At 40.2% G+C, this 1479-nt stretch overlaps 1 protein-coding gene across 1 annotated transcript in view; it reads right to left on the reverse strand.

Moving 5' to 3' along the window:
* The window catches only part of LOC107578342 (tripartite motif-containing protein 35-like), a gene marked incomplete at its 3' end in the record, with an annotated part of 2131 nt that extends 1644 nt beyond the window's left edge, over positions 1–487 (reverse strand). The window contains exon 1 of the mRNA XM_016264310.1: positions 77–487. Coding sequence (XP_016119796.1) covers positions 77–475 — 399 coding nt within the window. The remainder of the gene's footprint in view (positions 1–76) is intronic.
* Positions 488–1479: the final 992 nt, after the last annotated feature.

A 1479-nucleotide genomic window follows, 5' to 3' on the forward strand; every position in this document is an offset into this window, starting at 1 on the left:
CATACCATTGAAAAATTGACCCTTATGACTGGTTTTGTGGTCCAGTGTCACATTTATTGAAACCCATTTGTCCTACCGTATGAGCTGAAACTACTTCACTGATGGGTCTGAATGTGTGATTGAGGTGTTTTTGTGAATCTCTGCACATTAAACACACAGGCTGCTTCTCCTCCAGACAGAAGAGATTGAGTTTTTCATGATGTAAACTGCAGACCTCCTCAGGTCCCGATGAGTGGCTCTCCTTTCCCCCCTTCTTCAGGAATGACTCGCACAGGTTTTTTAACACAAGATTACATGGAGGATCATCCTTTGACGATCTCCTCCTGCAGACAGGACACTCCTTAGTGTACTTGGTTCTGCAGAACTGTTGAAGACACTCCTTACAGAAACTGTGACTACACGACAGAAGAACAGGAGCCCTGAAGATTTCACAGCAAATCGGACAAGACATTTCCTTCACAGAGAATGAATCCATTTTCACTGTTTGAGAGCTCCAGCAAACTACTAAGGATTTCAAACACAACCAGGAGAATCACACAAATGCTTCAGTCTATTCTGAAACAAACTCAAACATGCCTTTTGAAAGTGTTTCTCTTCTTCTCCACTGATTGCTGATGGTGTTATGCTTTATCGAGACATTGAGAGAAAACAAACTGAGGTAGTTAAGTCCATGCAAGTTTTGTAAGAGGGCGAAGAGGGTCACTCCTCACCTTAAGGTGTTAAAAGCAGGTCCGACAACATTATCAGCATTTCTTTCCCATGACGTGGCTTAACTTCCTCGATGTTATGAAGCATGAAGTCAGGGTGGGATATATGGATCTCAACCCTCATCTAGAAACAAGCCAATAGCGTTTCACTTGCGTCGCAGGCCGAAAGAACCTTTGACAGACAGCCACAGTTGTTGTATTAAAAATGGAGTATAAATAGATACCCTTTTTAGATACAAACAGTGAAATACTGCTATGCCCCTGTAAAATATTACTGATAAACCCTTGTCTGACGATGGAGAGAGTTTATCGTTTTCCTGAATAATATTTCAGCATGTTTGTTTTCTGTTGGGTAGAGCACGTGTTAGCAGATTGGCGAATGAAACTAATCAACTATATTATTGATCTAATCAGTCAAACGAGATTGCAAAAGGCTCAGCTTGATTGATTTGGACAGTTGTTCACTCCTCCTGTCGTTTGCAGCAGCTCTCACACCAAAATAGTAACAGGATATGATATGACAGAAAGGAAATGGGCTGGATGAGGTGGGCATTTACCTACAATCCATTTCAGATATTTAAATGTACATAAGTACTAGCAAAACATACATTTGTAGTTTGTAAAATACACACCGATGTCAATGTAATCCCCAATCCTTTCAAATATAATTTAATGTTTTATTGATATCATATTCAAATTGTGTAACGTTAGGTACCTATAAAGTTTACTATACTCTTCTCCCAGTTCACCACGGCTGGAAACGTATGGGATT

The sequence above is a fragment of the Sinocyclocheilus grahami genome, unplaced genomic scaffold (genome assembly GCF_001515645.1).
Source record: "Sinocyclocheilus grahami isolate Dianchi unplaced genomic scaffold, SAMN03320097.WGS_v1.1 scaffold9811.1, whole genome shotgun sequence".
In the NCBI taxonomy this organism is placed as follows: domain Eukaryota; kingdom Metazoa; phylum Chordata; class Actinopteri; order Cypriniformes; family Cyprinidae; genus Sinocyclocheilus; species Sinocyclocheilus grahami.